The following is a 24182-nucleotide window of genomic DNA, read 5'->3' as shown; positions in this document are numbered from 1 at the left end:
CCTCTATGTTATTAAAAATCTATTTTTCTATCGATAACTCTGAGTTATTAATTACTGTGTTTCATCTGGGCTGCTCTTAACTCCAACTGACCAGCCTTCAAGGCCATGTTTTTTTGACTCCAAACTCATGGTGCCTTTTTCTTCTTCCTCTCCCTCTTCTCCCTGAGGTCCTCTCCTGATGCCCCCAGGCCCAGGAACCCTAAAACCTGCTTGTGTCTCTTCTCCATCTTTATTTACCAATCAGAAATAACTTGAAGGCAAGGTCACATACTGTCACTTGAGACTACATTCAGACTTTGTTGTCTCTGGGGCAACCAAGTCTTGGGGTCCCTCACTTAGCATTACAATACACAGCAAAAGACCAGATCTCAACAGTTGATGGTCATGGTGGTTTATGACTGTGATTGCAGCACTCCAAGTAATTTAGGCAGGACTACTATAACTTTAAGGCCAGCCTGGGTGATGGTGGAATACCTTGCCTCTCAGTCAGTATTGCATGACAGCACATGCTTTCATTCAGCAAAAGGAGGCTGATCTCTTAAGAGACAAACCAGGGCTACACAGAGGACCTATCTTTAAGAAAAATAATAAATGACCTTTTTCTGACTGACTTTCTGCAGAAGAGAGTCTACCCCATGGCTATGTATGTGCACCAATAAACACAGTCCCTTCTGCTAAGCGGGGCGGGTATATATATGGGGGTGGGGAACTGGAGAGGTGACTAAGCACCAAGCACTTAGCTTGCTCTTGCAGAGGACCTGGTTTCTGTTCGCAGCACCACACGGCTGTAACTCAGTTCCAGAAGTTTGGACACTCACCTGCTTTCTTGGGTATGGACATACTGCACAGACATAGATGTTTGCAGAACACCCAACACATAAAAAGCAAATTTGCACACGCCTTTAATCCCAGTACTTGAGAGACAAAGAACAGGCAGATCTCTGTGGATTCAAGGGCAGCCTAGTCTACTTAGCAGGTGTGTGTTCAGCAAAGGCTACATAATGAGACCCTGTCTCATAAGCAAGATAAAAAGAAATAATAAAAATAAACCTTGCCAGGCCGTGGTGGTGACGCACGTCTTTAATCCCAGCACTTGGGAGGCAGAGGCTGGTGGATTTGAGTTCCAGGCCAGCCTGGTCTACAAAGTGAGTTTCATGACAGCCAGAGCTACACAGAGAAACCCTGTCCAGATGAAACATAGGAAGTAATAACTCAGAGTTATCGATAGAAAAATAGATTTTAATAACATAGAGGGTAGATATCTGCCCAGCTCTTGTCCTGTTTAATGCTTATTGTAAATAACAGAAGTTGAGTGTCTTTGAACCGGAAACTAAATGGTCAAAGGCAGGGTAGAAACCCCAGACTGGGCTTAAAAATTTCTACAACAACTAACTTTTGTTGTTTTAACCAGGATTTATAAGAAAAACCAAAAAAAACTAAAAAGAAAATACACCTTAAACTCAAAAAAATAAGCAAACCTGTTAGCTTTCATTTTTGCCACATCACACAGCCAGTCTCTTGTGGACTTTTGAAGGACCAACCTTCTCTTAAGTGCTTTTAGTCATGGAAATTAGTTTGGCAGTTTCACTTTGAAGATCTCAACCTTTTATAATTTGGGGGTTTTAGACTTTAAAGATTTTGCTCTTTTGTGGTTTGTTTTTTTTTTTTTTTTAAAGATTTTTTATTATATGTAAGTATACTGTAGCTGTCTTCAGACACTCCAGAAGAGGGCGCCAGATCTCATTGCGGATGGTTGTGAGCCACCATGTGGTTGCTGGGATTTGAACTCTGGACCTTCGGAAGAGCAGTCGGGTGCTCTTACCCACTGAGCCATCTCACCAGCCCTTGTTTTTTTTTCAACCCTTCTGTATTGGGAAGAACTTTACCACTGAGTCTTAGCCCAGTCCTCCTGGGACTTCAGATATGGCAATGTATCTTTCAAAGTCATGCTTGACTGTTGCAAGCCGAGGTCTTCCTCACTCAGACTCCTCAGTGTGGGCAGGATGAAGATTTCAGCTCTGAAAATCTCTTTAAGGCCGACCCTGGAGCAAGGTGTAATGGTGCACAGCTCCTGGAACCCTCTACACTGTCTGTAGGCCCGGTACTTGGTATTCAAGGCTGGCCAAGGCTACAGTAGCAAGACCCGGGGTTTTTTGTTGTTTTGTTTTTCGAGACAGGTTTTCTCTGTGTAACCCTGGCTGTCCTGGAACTCATTCTGTAGACCAGGCTGGCCTCAAACTCAGAAATCCACCTGCCTCTGCCTCACAAGTGCTGGGATTAACCAAAGGCTTGTGCCACCACTCCCCAGCTTAAGAGCCTGGTTTTTTAAAGCCGTCTTTGAGACTGAGTAAGGACTGCTGGGCTGAGCATATCCATGAACTGCCCTCTACACAGGAAGCAGTCATGGCATCAGAGGTCCATAGCAGAGCTACACCAGCCCACAAAGAACGACAAGGACCTTTCTTGCCATCAAAGTGTTTTAATAGTTATAAAGTGTCTTAAAGTTTTCTACTGAAGTTAAGACCACAGTGCTTATTGCCGGTCAACAGGAGAACAACCAGAGCCAGAGATCCTGCTGGCTGCCCCTAGGGCTGGATTGATGTGTCCAGAGGTACACATCAGGAAATGATCCTCAGGGAAGGCCTTTCCTCCTCCAGGGCCCGAAGCTGGTTTTCCACCTCATTTGTCCAGTAAATGTCATACAGGCTGTACACAGGCAAGCAGGGAAAAGTTAGTTGAGGTGCCCACCTTCCTGACAACCCTCTGAGCCCCGGCAGCCCCAGTACATCCACTTACACGAGCTGCTGAAGGGTGCAGCTGGGCTGTTTGAGGCTCTCCAGCAGTTGCAGGACACCTGGGCCCCCCATGCAGTTGTTACTGAGGTCCAGTTCCCTCAGGCTGCGGTTGACCAGCAGGACATTGGCAAGGCTGCTGCAACCATTATTTGTCACATCACAGTCTCCCAGCCTGGGTGGAAAGGGCAGAGCTGTTCCCCACATCTGAGATTTAGCATGAAGGCAGCCCCTCCATACTTCATGCTTCCCTCAGGTGGATAAAATAGAACTCTAGCTTCCCCTGAGAGGGAACGGTGCACAGCCTCAGAGGGCATATCCATGTCTCTTAGCACCAGGAGCCTGGCTAGGTCAAAAGCCTGTGCACCAAGGCCAAACTACATCAGGGTGCACATAGAAAGTGACACGGTAGTCAAGTTTCCAGACTGAGGGAGATTGGGATACAGGCCAAAGGAATAAGTGAGCAGGTCTAGTACCCATACCAATCAGAGGGAACCCGAGGTACTAGGGAGCATGAGGTACATGTAGGCCAGGAGACAAGAAGCTGCTATGGATTGATTGGCTCCCTGAGGTATACCTGGAATTTGCAGAACCCCATCTGTAGGTGAATATAGCAGGCCCCAAGCCTCATAGGAGAGAACCCACACTCCTGTCATCAAGACTTGCAGAGCATCCCACAACAAGGATGCTATTTCTTGGACAGGAGAGACTCCAGGCTGTTAGCCCCGTGGTGTCCCATCCAGAATGACAAAGTCAGGATGTGCTGCCACAGAAGGGTAAATGGTAAAGGACAAAACATTAAGAGTGACATGATGCTCTAAAAACTTTAAAAAATGAGAGGAGGGATTGGATTGTCCTCCCTTAAAACCCAAGGACTGACTCCTGGACTTTGCAGAGAGAAAGGACAAGCAAGCACATTAATAAAAAAGAAAAAAGTGCCGGGCGTGGTGGTGCACGCCTTTAATCCCAGCGCTCAGGAGGCAAGAGACAGGTGGATTTCTGAGTTCGAGGCCAGCCTGGTCTGCAAAGTGAGTTCCAGGACAGCCAGAGCTATACAGAGAAACCTGTCTCGAAAAACCAAAAAATAATTGCCCAGGCCAAGACCCACATAAAGACAAATCAATAGCCCAAAGCACAATGGGTAGAAAATCTCAGGGCTGCTCAAGAGGGCTGGGCTTGGGCTGGAGAGATGGCTCAGTGGGTAAGAGCACCCGACTGCTCTTCCGAAGGTCCAGAGTTCAAATCCCAGCAACCACATGGTGGCTCACAACCATCCGTAACGAGATCTGGCTACCTCTTCTGGAGTGTCTGAAGATAGCTATAGTGAACTTACATATAATAAATAAATCTTTAAAAAAAAAAAAGTTTTTTTTAAAAAAAAAAGAAGGCTGGGCTTACTTGCCGCCAAATCCAACAACCTGAATTCCATGCCTGGAACCCCACGGTAGAAAGACAATTGCAAATTATCTTCTGACTTCCACATGGTGTATACACACGTGGGGGCAAATACACATGTGAACAAAAATCTGCCAAAGAGCCAGGTGTGGTGGCGCAGGCCTTTGAATCCCAGCACTTGGGAGGCAGATGCAGGCAGATCTCTGGGCTCAAGGCCAACCTGGTCTACAAAAGCTAGTCCAGGACAGCCAGGGCTCTGTTATACCAAGAAACCCTATCTTGGGAAACCAAAAAGGAAAGAAAGAAAAACTGCCCTCCCCCTCCCCCCCCCCAAAAAAAAAAGGCAGACACATGGGGCATGTGGGACAGCAGACATCTCCCTGAACCAGAAAGAAATGGGGGAAATGGTACCCTAGGTTCTACATCTGGCTCACTGACAGGATACACAGAGAACTAGAAACCCATCTAATACAGAACACTTGCTCAGAAGCTAGAGCGGGACTAAGGAAATGAGTTGGAGGCCAGCCTGTTCACACTAGGGCTACACAGACCCCATCAAGGGGGAAGGGAACCCCAGGACATCCTGGGGCTTCTCCCAGGAGGTGGCCAGAACACGGAGCTCTGCATACCTCTGCAGCCTACTCACCAAAGCTCTCGCAGCACCGTATCTGGCTGGCTCAGGGCCTTGCAAAGCTCCCGGACTCCCTCGTCTCCCAGTGGGTTGCTGCTCATTTGCAGCTCCAGCAGAGAGCGGTTTTTGGTCAGCACGGAGCAGAAGTAGGGACAGGAGGCAGCTGTGAGGCTGCAGGTCTTTATCCTGTGGGAACAGAAAGGCTGGAACCAGTTCTTCCCAGGAGCCCTTCCCTTCCCTTCCCCGCAGCATCTGCTTATCTGTACCTCAATCTAATGCTGTCCTCTTCCAGGGTACACCAGCATCTCCCAAACCTCACTCTACTCTAGGCTTTCTGTCTTTGCTGTCCTAGATATGCCTTAGCCCCACTCAGGCTCTCACCACAGTGACTCTAGCTGACAGCCAGGCTCTAATAGGCTCTCACACAGCAGCCGGGCACCCTCATCCTTCAGCTCATTGGAAGCAAGGCTGAGTTCCTTCAGGCTCTGCTTGGCACTGAGGACACGGCACAGGTCCTTGCAGCCCTCTGCAGTGATATCACATTCCCAGAGCCTGTGGGATAACAACATTATTCAAGAATGTCCCTCACTCCACCATGTCTTCCATCCCTATGAAAAGAGACGGGGAACCAACTCACCACAGAGTCCTGATCTTACAGCTGGAAAGCAGCAGTCCTGGGCACAGTGCTGCAATGCCTGCATTACCTAGCTTGTTGCTGCTCAAGTCCAGTTCCTGCAGCGAAGCTTTGGAGGCCACGACATTGCACAGATCCTTGCAGTTGGCTGCTGTGATACCACAGTTCTCCAGCCTGGAGACATAGGACACGGTAAGAGAAGAACTGGTGCCTGGCCAGACCCCTTAGCCTCTGTGGCCTAGTACATACTTGAGTGACTCCAGTTGACAGGCAGAGTCCTTCAGGCCCTGGCACAGAATACGGACACCAGGTTCGTGGAGGTCATTGTTGCTCAATACTAGCTCCTTAAAGTCAGCTTTCACCCTGAGCACTGAAGCCAGGGGCTCGCAGCTGGTAGCTGTGAGGTTACAGTATTCCAACCTGGGGGCAGGCAGGGGTCTCAGGCACATCAAAAGGATTAAGGATAGGTCTAGAAGTGCAGTATCAGGGAGACATAGGGGTGCTGGAATCTTATTTCCCAGTTGCTTCCTTAGACCTTATCTGGTTATTCAGGCACAGTGAATACCTAGAGCTGCCAGGCTCATAAGGACACTAGCATGGCTCAGGGAAAACCATCACTGAAAAGAGCCCTACCAACATGAGCGAGGTTCTCCCAGACCCAACAGATAAACACATTCCCGTTGGAGAAGTGTCTTCAGCTCATGTGGGATCACACTGTACAGAGTCTAGCCAGACTCCACCAGCATCAGCTCCTAATCTCAGGCTAGGGCAGCTACCAGCCCTTAGCAGAGGGGAGGCCCTTAAGTCTTAGGAATCCCCTCCAAAGTTCTCATCTACTGTGCTGATGTGAAGCTTACTGGCGGCCAGCTGAGCTCTGGGTCATGGGCTGCAAAGAGCCCAGGGACCCGGACAAGGTATACACTCACTGAAGCTTCTCAAGACGGCACTGGGGGTCCTGAAGTCCTTCACAGAGCAGCTTCAGGCCTGCATCCCCCATAGGGTTATCATTGAGATGTAGCTCACGCAGGGTAGACAAAGAGCGCAGCATGCCAGGCAGGATCCCACAGCCAGCCTCCGTCAAGCCGCAGTTCTGAAGGCTGAAGCACATGCCGCCAGCAGCGGCCGTGAACAGATTCCTATCACATCTTGCAGGGTTAGGGTACTGCTTTTCCTCTTGATGGGCCTCCAGACCAAAGGAGGCCAGTATGGCTCAGCCAGACTTTTACTAGGGACTGAGACCTGGAACAATGCCATAATGTAGCCTGTCCCAGCACTGCGCAATTGACTGGTGTCCTGGCTAAAGCTGCGGTGCCTATCACCACAAGCTGTCCACACCTCCACAACCTCTCAGTGGCTTTTGACATCACAGCTGCCTGTCTGTCCAAGTTCTGCCCTGGATAGGCTGGGCTGAGCCCCTGGGCTTACCTCAGCTTCTGGATCTTACACGTGGGATTCTGCAGGCCCTGGAGCACCAGACCCACACCGCCATCACCCAGTTCATTGGTGCGAAGGCTGAGCTCTGTCAGGGCAGGGTTGGCTTGGACTGCTGAGCTGATGTCTTTGCACCGCACTTCAGTGAGGCCACAGTCATCCAGCCTGCAAACAGTACTCCTGTGTCAGCACGGCGCTGGCCTCAGACCCGACCGTCAGTCTCACAAAACAGCTGCTATGACCCATCCAGAGCCGAGGAATTCAAATACGGGTTATAACTACAATGCTTAAACTTGAAACAGGCTCCAAGTCAGCCTGGGCTACATTATGGAAGAAAGCTGTCTCAGAAAAGCAAGAGCTGGAATTGCCTGCCTAGCTTGTACAAAGCTCCAGCACTGCGAGGTGGGGTGGGCAGGGTAGGAGAGGATGTTGACAGTATGCAGAGGAACTCAGACCTGGTCAGAGCTGCAGCAGCATGAGTACATAATGAATCATAGCAATGGATGACTCATCACAGCCACATGGGGCCACCGTTCACCCAGAACACCATGTGACTGACCACACCTAGAGTGTGTCCATATTCTCCAAAAAGCACATGACCACCTTGAAAATCCCTAACTAGCCAGGGTATCTAGACTCAAAACTCAGGTCACAAGAGGAAGTGGAACTCTGCCGAAGGATCTAATGAGATGATCAGTAAAGTCGTGGGATCCTAAGCGATCAGAATGGGGTAAAGTCACAGGGCAAGTCTGGGAATCTATATCTGCCTAGAATGCCAGGCAGCACGACAAAATGGGAGATGGTTATAAGAGGCTGATGGAGGGCTGAGGATGCCTGAATAACCCTCTGACTCTGCTACAAACCTAAAACTATCTCAGGAAAGATGAGGAAGAAGCAGGCATCTGTGTGCAGCCTGTAAACATAGGTCCCCAAGCACTGTAACAGACGAGGAAGGAGGGTGCAACTCCTTTTCTCAGCCAGAAGGAAAAGCTGAGTAATAAGGGTGGGAAATGCTGAATGCAAGGTGTCTACCACCTGCAGCTGCAGTCTCCCGACACGCCATGCCTGCCCGCCCTACCTGAGTCTCTGGTGGTTCACATATGCTTCTCATACATGGTACATGCATGCTGGGCAAGTTCTACTACCTTACCTACATGAGCTACAGAACTAGTAGTTATTTTTAAACTTGTATATCTCAGACTAACTTCAAGCTATGTACCAAGGTCAGAAAATGATCTTAGGCTTCTGATTCTCCTGCATCCACCTTCCCAATACTGGGATTATAGGCTTGTGCCACCATGCTCGGTTTATACTGTGTTGGAAATCAATTGCCCAATTCCATGCCAGTAAGAGCTATAGAGTGAGACCTTGTCTAAAAACAAATGTACAAAAATGTTGAAAAACTCGAGAATAACATCTCATGAAGATTATGCAGAACATCTTCATGCCCATGAATAGAGAAAGTACTATTGGAACACACCAAGCCCATCAGGTGGCCCCAAGCTACAAGAACCACCCACCTCCACAACAGAGTACTGCCCTCCCAGCCAGACCCAACTGTCCCCAAGGTTGCTCCTACCTGACCACTTCATATTGCTGGATCAGAGGAAGGAGCTCTGTCCACCGGGCATCACTCAGCTGCTCACACTGGATGTCAAGACTCATGGTGGGTGCACAGTGCAGTCTGGGCAAAAGAAGAAGGAAGAGGACTCTTAAGAAAATTGCTTATCTCGACAGGCTAGCATTTGTAAGAAGATGAGTCCAAGTCAAGAGAGTTGTTTTTTTTTTTTTTTTTTTTTTTTTTTTTCAGTAGGGGCCCAGCCTCTCCCCAGCAAGTCTGTCCACACATTGAGTCTCCGGAAATAAGTTATCAGGGAGAAGCTAACTACATGGTACCACTAAGAGGAGCAGAACCCAAGAGCCTAGGACTATGCGACACAGTCACCCCCTAGGCTCTGAAGGAACCCAGTCACCTAGCACCTCTTTCCTGCTGCAGACAGCACCAGGATACCAGCTCTGGCCTGGAAACCTGCTTATTTGTGGGAGCCTGGCTATGGTCGGCTTACTGCTCCTTCAGCCTGCTTCTTACTCTGAGAACAAGTTGGTCCAGCACTGTACTCTGCTGTTGCCAAGCCCTATACAAAGTCAAAGGCCAGGGAGCATGAAGCCTGGGCACAAGCAACCACCTAAGGGCAGGAAGGCACAGGACTCTAGGGGGAAAGGACAGTATTCAGAGGCAGTCACTATAGCTTTTGCTTCTGTGACTTCCTTCTGAGTCTAGGGACTCAGGCCAGGACCAACTTCTCACAATCCTCAGCCAGCTCAGGCCCAGCCTGCAAAGGATCCAGGCAGTGTATCACACTAGGAAAGCTGGGACAAACAGGTTACAGGCTCTGACAGAACCTGAAGAAGCATGACAGGCACTGGCTGTGGAAGGATGTATCTGAGGCCTGGAGACAAATACCCATGTTTCCATATTCCTGAGCAACTATCTGTCAAGCAAACTAGCCTGGACAGCATGTGGGTATCCTGGAAGGCTTGAGAGAAGAGATCAGTGCTGTGCTGCTAGCACAGAAGGGAGAGGGGTACTAGGTTCTGTTTAAGAGAAACAGAAGTCACTTCAGTTACCAAAACTGGCAAACAGCTCTGTGTGAAGTTACAGTGCCTGGCACAACACGGCCTTACTAACTTACTTACTCCCTTCCCAGGGCTAGGAGGATACCCCCTTAATGCTAACCAGGAGCACTTTACGCATATTGACACAAGGGCTAGTGATAGGGAAAACTGAGGCAACGGCATAGATAACTCACTGTGGACATACAGCCAGGGCATGGAGAAACCAGTTAGCCCCACCCACAACTCCCCAGTGAGTAAAACCAGCACTGCCTGGATCAGATGTGTCATCCAAAGCAAGTCATCACTAGGGCACTGCCACTGGGGTGGGGTAGCTACAGTACTTCTAGTCACAGGTGCAACCCAGACCTGCTCTCTTCTGCACTACAGACTACAGGGTCCTAGAGTATCTACCTTTGGGGAAAGCACAGGGCTGAACTTTATGGGAGGCAGGGTGCCAGCCAGTCCTGACATCATCTGAGGTCAGGGGCAAGGGATGTGAAAGAACCCAGGCAGATGGTTCTTCTCCCACACTCCTCCCCCTGTTTGGCCTTGGGACCAGGCCCTCGGAGTGCACAAAAGTGACCAGGCAGGAAGTCCCACTAGCCCGGCTTAGAAGCATGATTCAGGCCTCTGCTTTGATGTGATTGGATATTGCTAGCTAGCTGCTCCTAGCTGTTGGGTTAATCCTAGTATCGGAAGACACCCTCTTTGGGCCTTAAAGTGAGCGAACAGGTCGCTGGCGACGGAGCTATGAGGTCAGCCTTCAAGCACGGAGCAAGGCTCCTCTGAGGCACAAATGTGTCACCCTAAGAAAGGAACAGGCCTCAGAAGCTCGCCGGGCCCGTGATCCCGCCCCCGCCTAATTTTTTGATCCCTCAAACCTTCTGGTCCAGCCGCTCTGCCACGTATTAAGAGGGCCAGGAAGGGACCCGAAAAAAACTCTCAAAGGCAGCCGGGCGCCCCGGAACATGGCCCTTGCTCACCTGGTGCCGCTGCTAGAGGTCCCAGACGATCCGTTTTCTTCCGCCCAGGGCGGGGCCTAGAGACTTTCGCCGCTTCTCTTTCTCTGGCCCCAACTAGCCTTTCACTTTGCCTACTGGAGACCGCCCACTAGGTCTGTCCCTCCCACATGCAGGCTGCACTTTGGGAGCAGAACTTGACAAACCTGAGTCACTTCTTTGGGCCTAAAAATATGTAAAATGATCCACAGCTGCCACGAAATGGGTGTGTCTGTGATGAGAGCTTCTGGTATGAACACACCCATCTCTCCTACAGGCCGACAAGGTTTTCATGGCTAGAACAGTGCTCATTCAGAACATCCTTTCTCCCCGGGGATGCGGCTTGGGATGTTGAGAGCCTCTGATGCTTGTCTTTTTTTTTTTTTTTTTTTTTTACACATAAGCACACTGTAGCTGTCTTCAGACACTCCAGAAGAGGGCGCCAGATCTCGTTACGGATGGTTGTGAGCCACCATGTGGTTGCTGGGATTTGAACTCTGGACCTTCGGAAGAGCAGTCGGGTGCTCTTACCCACTGAGCCATCTCACCAGCCCTGATGCTTGTCTTAAATATCCTTTATATATGAATGCTTCATCTGCATATATATCTGTGCATTGTGCCCAGGAAGGCCAGAAGAGGGTATCAGATTCTTGGGAAATGGCCACCATTCAGGTGTTGGGAACTACACCTGGGTGCTCTGGAAGAGCAGTGTCGGTGCTCTTAACTGCTAAGCCATCCCTCCAGCCCATGTTTAAACTTTGTGACATACTCCCAAGTTATAGGATTTGCTTTTGGTTTCTGTATTTTTGAAATAAGGTCTTGATGTGTAGCCCAGGAGGGCCTTGGGCATGCAGATTTACTTCCTGAGTGCTGGGATTCTAGCACTGTGGAAAAAGTCAGCATTGAGAGTTTGTCACTCAGGAGCCCTGCTCTCTTGCACAAATGGCCATACACACCATTGTCAAGGAACTGGCATCCATCCACCTAAATGTTTGTTAAACACTTGCCATATGCCAGATGCTGTTCTGAGTCCCTCTGGGAACTTTAATAATATAAGTAAAGGAGAGTCTAGCAGGCCAGCATAGGAAATCAGGAATTGTGTTCCCTAAAAGCCCTGGGGCAGGGAGCCCTGAAGGGAGAAAAGGAGGTAAAGAGACAGGCAAGAATATAGGCTGGAACTCAGCTTCATAAACCCTGCGCAGTGGCCACAACAGACAGAGCTTAATCTTCATCGCTGCAGAGCCATCCTCATAGAACCAATACCAACAACTGGCCTGTGAAGTTGGGGATCAGTTCTTTGGGGAAAGATAAAGCCTGCCCAATTGGAAGGAAAACTTTAGCCAGCCAGCCTTTATTTGTTGCTAACATGAAGGAGAATTCCTGAAAAGACGCTGTATCTACAGAGACTGACTGATTAGCGTTTCAGTGCTGTGGAGAAATTGGGCTGGTACAGCTCCAGAGGCTGTTTTATCCTGGGCTAGTTCTACCCCTCTAGAACAGCTCTTCCTTGCCTGCCTACCTGTGTTGCAACTAATATCTTGTGATCAGGCTGGCCTACAACTCACAGAGATGTGGCTTCCTCTTCCCCCTGACTGCTGGTAGGAAAGGCAAGTGTCACCACACCCAGCTTCCTTTTGGAATCCTTTAGCAGACCAGTAGCTCCCACTAATCAAAAGCTAAGAATGTCATAGTTGGCATCTTGGACCTACAGAGAAGCTTCCTTCCTCCGTTGTACCAATCTCTCTGAGGTACCCATCACTGTACTTAAACTTGCCTTGTTTACTAGTTTCTTCTGTAAAACTACAAGACGTCATGAAACTACCTCCATGGGAACATAGAATCTGGAGTAACCTAAATCTGTGTTCTCAGGCCATGGTCACTAACAATGATTCCAGAATAAACTATCTCTTATTCCTTTGAAGGTGAGAGCTGTAGCTTTTTTTTTCATGGATACTGAGTACCCACAGACAAATGGCAGGGGCTACCAACTTAGGATCCTGGGTTCAGGCAAGCCATGTGGCTGGCAGGTACATTGAGTTTCTAGCACCATACCAGGACCTCAGAACAAACTAAAGACAAGCACCTGTCTTCCTTTCTACCAGCATGAAAATGAGCGTTTCTACAGAGACCACGCCCAGTGAGGAAGGGTGAGCAGTGAAGGGGGCAAGGGCCCCTGGGTGCTGAGTTTGCACAAACTTTACTGGAAGCTGTATGGGAAAACTAATGTGGGTGGGTGGGTCCCAGTATAGTCCTGAGGATCCTCTTAGGAAGCGGCAGAGATACCGGGTGAAAAGGGCAAAGAAATGTTTATCTTTTGGAGGCTCCGAAAGGATCCTCCTACAGACACTTGACTTTTAATTTCTCTCCTGAACTGTGAAGAGACAGCAGATATGAAACTGGCAATTTTTTTCACAACTGTTACAATGGGGGGGTTATTTTTTTGTTTTATTTTGGGGTTCTTTCTTTCTTTCAAGACAGGGTCTCACTATGTAGCTATGGCTGTCCTGGAACTCACAATGACTGGCCTCAAACTTAAAGAGATCAACCTGCCTCTGCCTCCTGAGTGCTAGGACTAAAGGCGTGCGCCACTATCTATCCATGGCTGTCACAGTTCTTTTTTTTTTTTTTTTTTTTTTTTTTTTAAGCTGTGGTCTTGCAGCAGGCCATGGGCTGCCTTTAATCCTAGCACTCTACTCCAGAGGCCCAGACAGGTGGATCTTTGTGAGTTCAAGGACAGCATGGGTTACATAGTGAGAACAAAAACAAACAAAAAGATATGGCCTTGCTATGTAGTCCAGGCTCACCTTGAACCCAGTACATAATCAAGGCCGGTCTCATCCTCCTCAGCACTAAGCCACTGCTACCATGCACAACCTACTTTAGCTGTGTACAACCACAGTGGCCCAACCTTTCCCTCACTAGCACTTCATCAAGAAGGATAAAGGTGAGTTCAAAACCAGTTAGTGCTACATAGTGAGTTTCAGGCTAGGCTGGGCTACAAAGTGAAATTGTGTCTTTTTTGGGGGGTGTAGTTCGAGACAGGGTTTCTCTGTATAGCCCTGGCTGTCCTGGAACTCACTATGTAGACCAGGCTAGCCTCCCTCCCAAGTGCTGGGATTAAAAGTATGCACCAGGGCTGGTGAGATGGCTCAGTGGGTAAGAGCACCCGACTGCTCTTCCGAAGGTCCAGAGTTCTAATCCCAGCAACCACATGGTGGCTCACAACCATCCGTAACGAGATCTGGCGCCCTCTTCTGGAGTGTCTGAAGACAGCTACAGTGTACTTACATGTAATAAATAAATAAATCTTTAAAAAAAAAAAAAGTATGCACCACCACTGCCCGGCGAAATTGTGTCTTTAAAAAGAAAAAACAAGCCTGGCGTGGTGGCGCACACCTTTAATCCCAGCACTCGGGAGGCAGAGGCAGGCGGATTTCTTTTTTTTTTTTTTTTTTTTGGTTTTTCGAGACAGGGTTTCTCTGTGTAGCCTGGCTGTCCTGGAGCTCACTTTGTAGACCAGGCTGGCCTCGAGCTCAGAAATCCGCCTGCCTCTGCTTCCCAAGTGCTGGGATTAAAGGCGTGCGCCACCACGCCCGGCTGGCAGGTGGATTTCTGAGTTTGAGGCCAGCCTGGTCTACAAAGTGAGTTCCAGGACAGCCAGGACGATACAGGGAAACCCTGTCTTGAAAAAAAAACAAAAAACAAACAAACAAAAAAAGAAATAAAAGAAAAAACAATCATCACATATACAATGACCAGTCTACTGAGCAAGGCGCTGCAGCAAAAATATATTTATATAAAAAAGGATATAATGTAACTTTCTTTTGTGCACAATTATGTGACTGAATCAACCATCTCTATGGTGGGCTACTTTCAGATCTCCCACTATCCTGCAATGAGGATCAGCTCGCTCTAAGGTCCTCCCTACACATTGCCAAAATGACATAAATTGCTGCAGAAATCTGTCTACGATATCCAACAATGCAAAGCGACTGTCAACAATGCAAAGCGATTGTCGCTAGGTGCGGTACCAGTTACGTGCCTACCACGGGAGCCTCTTCTATTTCCCCTAGAGTCTGGGAGGCCTAGGGTTAGTTAGTCTGGCTGCCCTTTCAGGCTCTCAATTCTCCGAAGACCTGGACGATCGAGCGACCCTCCACTAAAGATCTCGCTCTATCCAGGCCCTCCACCTACTCCTCAAATCCCGAGGAGGTCCTTTCGAAGAGGAAGGCCAAGGTTAGCTCAGGGGAAAGAAACTGCTTCGCGGGCCAGGAGAGACTACGCATGCGTAGACTCACACACCAGGCCCACTACCCTCCCCCCCCTCCCCAGCCCCCCGCCGGAGGTACGCAGGGAGACGGCGGCGTTATCCTAGTGCGCAGACGCCGCGGGTTCGTCCCTCCCCCAGTACTGCCCCGCCCGGGATCACCCGTCTCGCCTCCAGCTCTTCACCGGCTGAGCTGGGTACGGACATCTCAGGGACCACGACTAACATAGCACGTGAAACTGACCTCAGGAAGAACGAAGCCTGGAGACCGGGAGTGCGACGGCGACCTCTGGACTGGAGTGGAAGAAGCCTAGCGAGGCCTTCGTGTCCTCGCTGTGGGGGGCGGGGCTTGTGCAGGCGGGGCTCACGTGGTACTTTGGTAATTTGGATGACTGAAGGGAAGCTTGGTACCCGCCTGGTCACCACCCGGAAGTCCAGCCGGGGTAGCAGTTCCACGGAGTCCACCCGGCTGTGTAGCGGTGGTGCTCTAGGGGTGCTTGATGCCCTCATTGTTAGAAACTGATGGGTACTGTTGGCCGATTCCTGGACCCGCTTTTGACCTGCGTGATAAATGTGTTTCCGGAACTCTGCCAAGTGTGTTGGAGGGTTTTGTTTGTTTATAGCTCTTAATGGCCTGAAACACTCTTTGTAGCCCAGACTGGCATTGAAGTCAAGTCAGTCCTGCCTTTGCCTCCCTGGGCTCTGGGATTATCCTGCCTTGCTTGATTTATTTCTATTTGAACAAATATGAACAAACTATGTGGCCACCACATCTGGTCTCTGGGTTATTTTATTTTTTTGTTTGTGTGTGCCGTGTATGTGTGCCTGTTTTGAGAGCATAGGAGGCAGACATCCAGTGACCTGCCTGACCGCATTCCACCCCGTTTCCTTCAGACAGTCTCTTATTGTCTTACTTTTCTACTGCTGTGCAATACCATGTTCAAGGCAATTTATAAAAGACAGATATTTAAACCGGGCGTGGTGGCACACGCCTGTAATCCCAACACTTGGGAGGTAGAGGCAGGCAGATTTCTGAGTTCGAGGACAGCCTGATCTACAGAGTGAGTTCCAGGACAGCCAGGGCTACACAGAAAAACCCTTTCTCGAAAAACCAACAACAACAACAAAAAGACAGATTTTAAACTTTTTTGTGTGTTGCAGAAGGTGAGTTCCTAATCACCATAGATGGGGGCATAGCAACAGGGAGCCAGCCAGCCAGGCCTGCCTCGAGAAGTAGCTGAGAGTTTATATCCTCATCTATAAGTAGGAGGCAGAGAGACAGACAGGAAACCTCACAGCCCAATGGAACACCTTCAACAAGGAGGTGGAAACTGATTTTGGTTACATTTTTTTGTCTTACAAAAAAAAATCATTATTAGACAAATTGAAACCACATAAACAAACTAGGGTCAGCCTACAATCCCGTGGTCTAGATGAAGACACTGCCACGTTGATTGCATTACTAGCATTTGCTGTAGACCAGGATGGTCTTAAGAAATGTAGGGTGCCTGCCTACAGATGTGATGTCACAGGACCTAATAGCAGGAAAAGTTCCTGAGAGAAGACTTGGGAAGAAGCAGATGGCTCACTTGAGAAAGTCATTTGTCATTGAAGAAGTATTAAAAAAGTATAGCAAAGTAAAAACAAAATTCGAGGCTTTTGGGCCCAGGCTTGGGAGTGTAGCCTTTGTGGCTTAGTGCTCCAGGTACTGGTCATAAAACAGATAGCGACATTCCTCCACCTACCCGCTTCCTGGGTTCAATTCAAAGAATGGCACCCTGACCATTACTGGAACATGCAATGCAAATGTGCTATCTTTAGGGGCTCTTAGATTGTTAGGGGCTCTTAGAAACTGTCTTGAGAGATAACCTGACACTTGTGACTTTATACTTCCTTGTGACTCTTAACTGGTATTTTTGGTATTTTCCAACAACGCCCTCCCCACCTCCATGAATTGTGGTTTCTTCCTTTAAATACCCCCTTACTCAGCTACTCAGCGCGCCATGGTCCTCTACCCCTGCATGGTGTATGACCATGGGCCCGAGAACGCTCTCGAATAAAAATCCTCTTGCAGTTGCAGCAAGATCGTTTCTTGTGGGTGATTTTGGGGTGTCGCCTCTCCTGAGTCAGAACGTGAGGGAGTCCTCACGTTGTGGGTCTTTCAGTCATCAAGTCCAACAAGCTAGTTCTGTTCTGGAAGCCCACATGAAGGGGGAAGAAAACTGACTCGAGTTGTCCTCTGACCTCCCCTCAGACTGTGGCATGCCCACATCCGTACGCATTCATACACAAAGAATTAAATAAATGTTAAAGAGGAATTAAAAAGAATCAGGTGAAATCTTTATTAAGTCAGTATGTCCAAAATATCCTTTCTGAATGTAATTGGTATTTTTTAAATTAAATTGAACGTAATTGTTCACATTCTTTCATACTCAATACTTGAGGCCCTATGGTTTTTTGTTTTCTGTTTTTTGGTTTTTGGTTTTTCAAGACAGGGTTTCTCTGTGTAGCCCTGGCTGTCCTGGAACTCACTCTGTAGACCAGGCTGGCCTCGAACTCAGAAATCTGCCTGCCTCTGCCTCCGGAGTGCTGGGATTAAAGATGAGCACCACCATGCCCAGCTGAGGCCCTATGGTTATATTGCTCTTGAGATATCTCAGTTCAGGTGATCCATCTTTCCAATGCTCAATGTCTCATGGGATTTTTTTTCCTTAGTATGTTTATTTTGTAATTTTATATCTTCTATTACATTCTCATAATTTGAGGAAGTAGACATGTGTGGGCAGATATAACTGGTAGAGTCCAGGGCCTGGAGAGATGACTTTTTTTTTTTTTTAAGATTTATTTATTAGTATAAGTTCACTGTAGCTGTCTTCAAATGCACCAGAAGAGGGTATCAGATCTCATTATGGGTGGTTGTGAGCCACCATGTGGTTGCTGGGATTTGAACTCAGTACCTTTGGAAGAGCAGTCGGTGCTCTTCCCCACTGAACCATCTCACCAGCCGGAGAGATGACTCTTTTTTTTTTTTTTTTTTTTTTTTTTTTTTTTTTTTTTTTTTTTTTTTTTGGTTTTTTTCGAGACAGGGTTTCTCTGTGTAGCCCTGGCTGTCCTGGAACTCACTTTGTAGACCAGGCTGGCCTCGAACTCAGAAATCCGCCTGCCTCTGCCTCCCAAGTGCTGGGATTAAAGGCGTGCGCCACCACACCCGGCGAGATGACTCTTAAAGGCACTAGTTGCTCTTCCAGGGGACCTGAGTTTGATTCCCAGCAACCACATGGTGGCTCACAACCATCTATAACAGGATCTGATGCCCTGTTCAGTCACACAAACATACATGCAAGTAGACATAAATATTTAAAAACAAAACACACAAAAACGGGTAGAATTCAGAAATGAAACAGGGTGCCTTTTTGGAATGGGGACAGCAGAGGGGTAAGAGGTAGCTGCTAGTTTCCCCAGTATCGTGGCGGATCTGCAAGGATTCAACACCGGCGGAATCAGATTTTAATAAGGCTTACAAGATTAGGTTTTATTTGTTGCATACAGAGGTTGAGTTATCATTGTTTCTGAACTAAGTTTGGGTTGCGTTTTCCTTCACACGGTGGCTCCTCTGAGTTTAAGAGAGAAAGAAAATAAAAAATGAATATTGTACTGGTTAGTTTTGTGTCAACTTGACACAGCTGGAGTTATCACAGAGGAAGGAGCTTCAGTTGAGGAAATGCCTCCATGAGATCTAACTGTAAGGCATTTTCTCAATTAGTGATCAAGGGGGAAAGGCCCCTTGTGGGTGGGACCATCTCTGGGCTGGTAGTCTTGGATTCTATAAGAGAGCAGGGTGAGCAAGCCAGAGGAGGCAAGCCAGTAAAGAACATCCCTCCATGGCTTCTGCATCAGCTCCTGCTTTCTGACCTGTCTGAGTTCCAGTCCTGACTTCCTTTGGTGATGAACAGCAGTATGGAAGTGTAAGCTGAATAAACCCTTTCCTCCCCAACTTGCTTCTTGGTCATGATGTTTGTGCAGGAATAGAAACCCTGACTAAGACAAATATTCGCCAAGCAGTGGTGGCACACGCCTTTAATCCCAGCCTTTGGGAGGCAGAGGCAGGCAGATTTCTGAGGCCAGCCTGGTCTATACAGTGAGTTCCAGGACTACACAGAGAAACCCTGTCAAAAAAAAAAAAAAGAGATACCTGCAACACCCCATGCTTCAGCCATCTGGACAATGAGCAAGCTTCTTCTGCACACATTTCACCTAACAATTTCTAAACAGCAATTTGCAGACTTTGTGAAGTAACTACTAACAATTCAATCCAGATTACTGACAAGTTGTAGAGGAATATTATACAATGCTGTTATTTGATTTTCATTACATAAAATACAAATAAATTTAGAAGGGGCTGGAGAGATGGCTCAGTGGGTAAAAGCACTGACTGCTCTTCCAAAGATCTTGAATTCAAATCCCAGCAACCACATGGTGGCTCACAACCACATGTAATGAGATTTGATGCCCTCTTCTGGCGTGTTTGAAGACAGCTACAGTGTACTTATGTAAAATAATAAATAAACCAAATAAATAAATTTAGAAAACACAGCTTCAAGTCCTCAATGTAACAAATGGCATGTTAAAATCTGAAGTTCACAAATTTTAACTGTACTTCTCGGAAAACCCAAGATACAATTCAGAGACTGTATGAAGCTCAAGAAGAAGAAAGACCAAAGTGTGGATGCTTCAATGCTTCTTAGAAGGGGGAACAAAATACTCACAGAAGGAAATATGGAGACAAAATGTGGAGCAGAGACTGACGGAAAGGCCATCCAGAAACTGCTCCACCTGGGGATCCATCCCAAATACAGACTGCAAACCCAGACACTACTGTAGATGCCGGGAAGTGCTTGCTGACAGAGCCTGACAAATACAGAGGCAGATGCTCACAGCCAAGCATTGGACTGAGTGTGGGATCCCTAATGGAGGAGTTGGAGAAGGGACTGAAGGAGCTGATGGAGTTTGCAGCCCCGTGGGGGTAGCAACAGTGTCAAACAGCCAGACCCCCCCCCCCCAGAGCTCCCGGGGACTGGACCACCAACCAAAGTGTGCACATGGAGGGACCCATGGCTCTGGCCACTTATATGGCAGAGGATGGCTTTTTTGGACATCACGGGGGAGGAGTAGCCCTTGGTCCTTTGAGGGTTCAATGTCCCAGTGTAGGAGAATGCTAGGACTGGAAGCCAGGAGTGGGTGGGTGTACGGGGGGGGGGGGGGGGAAGCACGCACTCTCATAGAGGCAGGGGGAGGGACGATGGGATAGGGGGTTTCTGGAGGGAGACCTGGCAAGGGGGTAAGATTTGAAATGTAAATAAAGAAAATATCCAATAAAGAAAAAATTTAAACATTAAAAAAAAAAAGAAAGAGGGGGCTGGTGAGATGGCTCAGCGGTTAAGAGCGCCGACTGCTCTTCCAAAGGTCCTGAGTTCAAATCCCAGCAACCACATGGTGGCTCACAACCATTCGTAACGAAATCTGATGCCATCTTCTGGAGTGTCTGAAGACAGCTACAGTGTACTTGCATATAATAAATAAATAAATATTAAGAAAGAAAGAAAGAAAGAAAGAAAGAAAGAAAGAAAGAAAGAAAGAAAGAAAGAAAGAAAGAAAGAAAGAAAGAAAGAAAGAAAGAAAGAAAGAAAGAAAGAAAGAAAGAAAGAACCATGCAACACGGTGCTGCTTCTGTGCTTTTTACTATTAATGAAGCCATTTCAGGAGCAGGGCCAGCTGTGAAGAGCTCTGGCTCCCTCTAGTGGACTCCAGCTGGCAACATTCAAGGACGATGAGTCCTGCTCAATGAGTCTTGCTGAACATGAGGCTGAACATCCAGGAGAGGAAAGGTCCATCACTGAAAACCCACGCAGGCTGCCCGTGGAAGTGGGAATACTAGAAATAAATCATGACTTTCATGCCCCGATCCATCAGAAACCTCGGAGGATCCTCAGCTTGACAGGTGAATGGTCCACAGAGGCCACGGCAGCACCCACAGCTGTTCTCCAGTGGCTGAGCTGAGTGGTATTTGCTACAGTGGGACTGTGGAATTCTGGAGATGTGGAAAGGCATTCTCTCAAGAAACCAGAACACACCTGCTCTCAACATTTCGGGGCTATCACCCTCTGAACATCCAATAAGACAGCTTTCTTTAAAAAAGACTTTTTGGGGAAATGGGGGTCGTGGGGGTGGGCAGAAAGATGGCTCAGAGGTTAAGAGCACTTCCAGAGGTCCTGAGTTCAATTCCCAGCAGCCATATGATTGCTCACAACCACTGTAATGGGATCTGATGCACTCTTCTGGTGTGTCTGAGAGAGCTACAATGTAGTTACATATATAGAATTTTGTTTTGTTTTGTTTTGTTTTGAGAGAGGTTTTCTCTGTATAGCCCTGGCTGTCCTGGAACTCACTTTGTAGACCCGGCTGGCCTGGAACTCAGAAATCCGTCTGCCTCTGCCTCCCAAGTGCTGGGATTAAAGGCATATGCCACCACGCCCGGCTCCATATATAGAATTTTTAAAAATCTTTACAATATATATTTCAGATAGGAATGATACACATGCTAAAATAAATCTTAAAGAACACATGTACAAATCATAAAAATAGGGGCTGGAGAGATGGCTCAGCTGCTAAGAGGACCCAACTTGAGTTCCCAGCACCCACTGAGGGTAGCTCACAACCATCTGTACAGCTCAGGTGTCCCCATACCCTCTTCTGATTTCCAAGGGCACCTGCACACAAGGCACACACACACACACACAAAATCATAAATAAATAAATAAATAAATAAGAATAAGGAGCTAGAGAGATGGCTCAGTAGTTAGAAGTACTTAATGATTTTCTAGAGAATTCAAGTTGGTTCCCACACTGCTGCCAGACAACTGCTTCAGAGAATCTAACATGTCTGGCCTCAGACAGCTACACACACACACACACACACCCTTACAAATAATAAAATTAATCTTCTAAAGTTAAGGGCCGGAGAGATAGGTCAGTGGGTATGAGTTTTTCTGTTCTTCCAGAGGATCCGGGTTTGATGGTGGGTCACAACCATCTGTAACTCCAGTCCCAGGGGATTGCATGCCCTCTTCTGACCTCAGGCACCAAGCATGTATGAGGTGTGCAGACACATATAATAAGCATATAAAACATATATAGACACAAAATAATAAGTCTAAAATATCTTTAAAAAGTTAAAGTTAAATCTTTTGATAAAAGGAAAAATAAAAGATCAACCATAGTGTCATTATTCCATAAGATACCACCTTCCTCCTCTTCTTCCTCTTCCTCCCCTCCCTCTTCCTCCTCCTCACTCCCTCCCTTCCTTCCCTTCTTTCTTTTTTCCTTTCTTCTTTCTTCTCCTCCTCCTTATTCTCCTTCTCCTCCTTCTCCTTCTTCTTTCCTCCTCCTCCTTTCTTCATTTTTTAAAAGAGATTTATTTATTTATTATATGTAAGTTACACTATAGCTATCTTCAGACACTCCAGGAGATAGCATCAGATCTTGTTACCGATGGTTGTGAGCCACCATGTGGTTGCTGGGATTTGAACTCAGGACCTTTGGAAGAGCAGTCAGTGCTCTTAACCACTGAGCTATCTCTCCAGCCCCCCTTTCTTCATTTTTAAGACAGAATCTTTCTGCATACCCTGGCTATCCTTCAACTCACTACGTAGACCAGACTGGCCCCCAACTGTAGAGATCCACCTGCCTCTGCCTCTTGGATACCGGGACTAAAGGTGTGCACCGCCATGTCCAACTCCATGGGATAGGTTCTCAGGTTTTGCTGGATGCATTTGGCCAAACATGCTGATGTACGCCTTTCATCTCAGCCCTGGGAAACAAGAGACAAGCAGGTCTGTGTGAGTTTAGGGCAAGCCAAATGTCCATGGGAACCTCCTGTCTCAAAACTAGTTCTTAGAGAAAAATTGGTATGTGAGCAGGCACACAAATGAGTTTTGTTGCATATTTCAAACATAAAATGTATGCATGTTTCTATGAACACGTATGTTCATATACATGTGAGGCCTGAGATGGCCTTGATGTCACCCTCAGGAACGCCATCAATCCCACATTTATAAAGCAAATGAGTGCTGTACCAGCTGAGCCGCCCCTCCAGCCCAGTGTGTGTGGTTTTTACTTATTTATTTACTTTGAGTTTTTTTGTGGAGTGGGAGGCTAGGGGAGCAGGATCTCTCTATGTAGCCCTGTCAAGGAACTCACAATTGACCACGTGGGCCTCAAACCTACAAAGATCTGCCTCCCACCACAACTGGCTCAAACAAGCTTTAATGGATGCTGTGCATCCTCCTGCAGGCTACTTACTCTGAACAATAAAATTTGGAGTGAGACCTGTCCATGTTAATAGATGTTTATTCATTTCAACAACTGTAAATTATTCTATTGCATAAGTATACAAACATTTAGTAAGCTTTTTTATTCCTGGTTTGTCTGATTTTTTTTTTCCCTCCTGCAGCAAATACACTTTACGTTTCTCTGTATCCTTGTTGGGTCACAGCATACATGATCATCTCATTCTGTCACCCCAAATGGCATAAGAATCTACCTTCTCAGAGCTGGAGTGATGGCTCAGTGGTTAAGAGCACTTCTTGCGCCAGGCAGTGGTGGTGCATTCCTTTAATCCCAGCACTTGGGAGGCAGAGATAGGTGGATTTCTGAGTTCGAGGCCAGCCTGGTCTACAGAGTGAGTTCCAGGACAGCCAGGGCTACACAGAGAAACCCTGTCTCGAAAACCAAACCAAACCAAACCAAACCAAACAAACAAACAAAAGAGCACTTATTGCTTCTCTGGACCTAGGTTCACTTCCTAGCACTCACACGATGGTTCACAGCTGCCCCTAACTCCAGTTCCATGGGATCTGACACCCTCTTCTGGCCTCTGTGGGGACCAAGTGTGCATTTGGTACAAATATACACATGCAGACAAACAGTCACATCAAACAAACAAACAATAAAATCTTTTTATAATTCACCTCCCAAACATGTTAGATCTTCAGTAGTTGGCTGACAGTCTCAATCTTGAAAGAGCTGAGCATGACAGCACACACCTGTTCCTTCCCAGCATTTGGGAGTACAAGACCAACCTGGGCTATGTAGTGAATTCCAGGCTAGTCAGAGATATAAAGCAAGACGAAAGAAAGAAAGAAAGAAAGAAAGAAAGAAAGAAAGAAAGAAAGAGAGAGAGAGAGAGAGAGAGAGAGAGAGAGAGAGAGAGAGAGATGGAGAGATGGCTCAGTAGTTAAAAGCATTGACTGCTCTTCCAGTGGTCCTGAGTTCAATTCCCAACAACCACATGGTAGCTCACAACCATCTGTAATAAGATCTGATGTATCTGAAGACAGCTACAGTGTACTCACATAAATAA

At 47.4% G+C, this 24182-nt stretch overlaps 1 protein-coding gene across 3 annotated transcripts; it reads right to left on the bottom strand.

Moving 5' to 3' along the window:
* Positions 1-2459: 2459 nt before the first annotated feature.
* Rnh1 (ribonuclease/angiogenin inhibitor 1) lies at positions 2460-15220 on the bottom strand. 3 transcript variants are annotated; one of them, XM_021168417.3, is made up of 10 exons: positions 15009-15220; positions 8463-8567; positions 6878-7048; positions 6379-6549; positions 5702-5872; positions 5456-5626; positions 5200-5370; positions 4834-5004; positions 2797-2967; positions 2460-2706 (listed from the first exon to the last, which is right to left on the bottom strand). In XM_021168417.3, exons 2-10 carry the CDS (start codon positions 8546-8548, stop codon positions 2619-2621), a joined length of 1371 nt encoding a protein of 456 aa, XP_021024076.2. In that variant the 5' UTR covers positions 8549-8567; positions 15009-15220; the 3' UTR covers positions 2460-2618. The 3 variants fall into 3 exon arrangements, with proteins under 3 accessions (XP_021024076.2, XP_021024078.1, XP_021024077.1); XM_021168419.3 differs by lacking the exon at positions 15009-15220 and adding an exon at positions 10483-10735; XM_021168418.3 differs by lacking the exon at positions 15009-15220 and adding an exon at positions 10381-10476.
* Between the last annotated feature and the right edge of the window lie 8962 nt (positions 15221-24182).

Source organism: Mus caroli, unplaced genomic scaffold (assembly GCF_978045245.1).
Source record: "Mus caroli unplaced genomic scaffold, Mus_caroli_1 scaffold_8, whole genome shotgun sequence".
Classification (NCBI taxonomy): domain Eukaryota; kingdom Metazoa; phylum Chordata; class Mammalia; order Rodentia; family Muridae; genus Mus; species Mus caroli.
The sequence above is the reverse complement of the archived record's forward strand: the minus strand, read 5'-3'. Positions and strand labels throughout refer to the sequence as shown.

Coding starts and splice junctions, on each gene's coding strand:
- Rnh1 (XM_021168418.3), bottom strand. CDS start 10,469: ATGTTCCGGGGCGCCCGGCTGCCTTTGAGAGTTTTTTTCGGGTCCCTT. Junction 7,049..8,462: donor CAGCAATATGAAGTGGTCAG/GTAGGAGCAACC, acceptor TACTGTTTGCAG/GCTGGATGACTGTGGCCTCA. Junction 5,371..5,455: donor TGTAAGATCAGGACTCTGTG/GTGAGTTGGTTC, acceptor GTTATCCCACAG/GCTCTGGGAATGTGATATCA.